The sequence below is a fragment of the Papaver somniferum genome, chromosome 9, assembly GCF_003573695.1.
Source record: "Papaver somniferum cultivar HN1 chromosome 9, ASM357369v1, whole genome shotgun sequence".
In the NCBI taxonomy this organism is placed as follows: Eukaryota; Viridiplantae; Streptophyta; class Magnoliopsida; order Ranunculales; family Papaveraceae; genus Papaver; species Papaver somniferum.
This window is the reverse complement of record NC_039366.1, coordinates 96,527,529-96,529,808: the sequence shown is the minus strand read 5'-3', so window position 1 is coordinate 96,529,808 and position 2,280 is coordinate 96,527,529. Positions and strand designations below refer to the sequence as shown.

General features: G+C 35.6%; 1 protein-coding gene across 1 annotated transcript; it reads right to left on the bottom strand.

Moving 5' to 3' along the window:
* Positions 1-325: 325 nt before the first annotated feature.
* LOC113312313 (MADS-box transcription factor 51-like) lies at positions 326-919 on the bottom strand. Its single transcript, XM_026561078.1, has one exon. It carries the CDS (start codon positions 917-919, stop codon positions 326-328), a length of 594 nt encoding a protein of 197 aa, XP_026416863.1.
* Between the last annotated feature and the right edge of the window lie 1,361 nt (positions 920-2,280).

Sequence of the window (2,280 nt, the reverse complement as noted above, 5' to 3'; positions counted from 1 at the left end):
TTAAACAAAAACTTGAAGTTCCTGTCCTTATGTTGCTAAAAATTACACATTAATTGTTAAAGAGAATCGATATCAAAGAACAAAAAGTGCATAGATTTTCAAGTACTAAACACCAACTAAATACTAAATGCAAAAAATTGAAGTTCCTATTCTTATTATGCTGCTACAAATTACACATTCATTGTTAAGAAAACCATTAACAATAAACAGTCATTGCACATGGATTCTCACTTACTAATAGCAATAAAAAAATAAACAAAAACAGCTAAATAATCAATGAATCTGTTCAATAATTGTAAATTCCATCTAAAACCTTCAAAAAAATTCAGTTCAACAACCAACTCTCAAAATTATGTAAACTCTCAATAGAGGGAAACCAATTCTGAGCATCATCATAGCAATCTGATAATAACATTCCCAAATCATCCTTCAACAGAGAAGAATCCTCCTCCATCTTCTCTACAACAGTACAAGTAGTAGTACATGTAGCAATGTCAATTGCTTTAGCTGCTGCTAGCAACTCTTGCTTTCTCTGTGAAACCTTCTCTTTCACATCAAGTAATTGATTCCTTACAGCCGTTAACTTTTTAATACTATCAATTTCTTCTGGATTTAGGTTATTCCACCAGAACCCATCATCAGAAACCCTAGTTGTCTCATCATCAACAACTTTTCCTTCTTTAATATTTTTAATGGTATTGTTTAACCTATAATTTAGATCATCCAAAGAAATAGAAGAAGAAGAAGAAAAACTGTAGGGTTTACCACCAGGTGAGATTACTAACAGAGAAATATCAGCACCGGTAAGACGACACAGATCAGCGGCTTTCTTGAATAGGCCTTGTCGTCTCTTAGTGAAGGAAACATTTCTCTTCTTTCTATCTTCAATCTTCTGGATCTCAATCCTTCGCTTACCCATAATCACAATCAAGATTAAGCCTTAAATTACAACTCAAATCAGATCAAGTCAAATCGCAATCAAGATTTAGCCCTAGATTAAGAAGAAGTGACAGAGAAAACCCACTCGAACAAAATCCCTAATTTTGAACTGATGAGCAGAGTGAACAGAGATAATGTTGTTGTTGCATTATAGAAAGAGGAAATATATAGACGTAGAAAGAACTAGATTTGGAAACAAAGACATAAACGCGTTTAAACTGGTTGAGCGGGAAAATAACAATATTTCCTTCACATGTCCCCAGAAATACTAACGATACCCCTTATCCATGTACCCCAAACGCTTCCTACCCCATCAAACAAGTTACTTTTGGTAATACCCCCAAACAAGGCTATCTTCGATCTCGATCCCTCCCCTGAATGGCAGACTACCACCACTACCTTTTCAATCAAAGAGAAACATTTATGGAAGCATATTTTAGGGGACCCGTTGTTTTCTCCAGGTGGGGGCCCTAGGACTGTGTCTCCCGGGATTTTTTTCCGGAGATTCTCACAGTAAACATAGAATCACCGTATTTTTTTAGTATTAGGATGATAGTGGTAAAATACCTTTGTACAAGTGGAGACATCCTACAAGTCGAGATATGAAAATAAAGTATGGCGGAGTACCAAATCCAATCTAACCAAGATATATACCACATCTGGCCAGGACGATAACGTGTGGAAAATAACAGAGAAGATCAAGGGTCGAGTTTGAAAAGGGAGACAAGGAATTTATTGATGCTGACAAAGAGCATAGGAGGTGAACAAAAGACCATAGTAAGGCGGATCCCAAACGCGTGGAGACTGGCGAGACGTATTGTATATCGAGTCGCAGAAAGGAAGACATCATGTGATTATGAAGAATATATGAAATAATACACTGGGAACTCGGGTTACACGCCACGATAAGAACACAACAACTAGGGTACACTTGTTCAACATTGTAATTTTAGGTATATCGACACTCTTTTCTATAAATTTTGGGCTAAGCTATCAGGAGATGTTTAAGTTCTTAAAGTGAGAAATAAGCATAGAGTAATACTAAGGGTGTTTTTGAGAGAAATAACTTATTCTTAGATCTTTGTAACCCCTTTTACTTAATAAGAGCAGATATTTCTCTCCACTGAACCTACGTAATCATACCGAACCATGTAAACCCTTGAATGATGTTACTCTTCATTGTTTTTTATATGCATGATAAATGAGTTTGATGTTCATATCGCGTTAATGGTTTGAGTTGTACAGTTAGATTTTTAACTATTAAACTTTGGCACTAGGAACAAGAAATGAAGTTATCTTGTTGAGTATTTTTGTGGTAAAACTTCATCACTAAAGAAGATC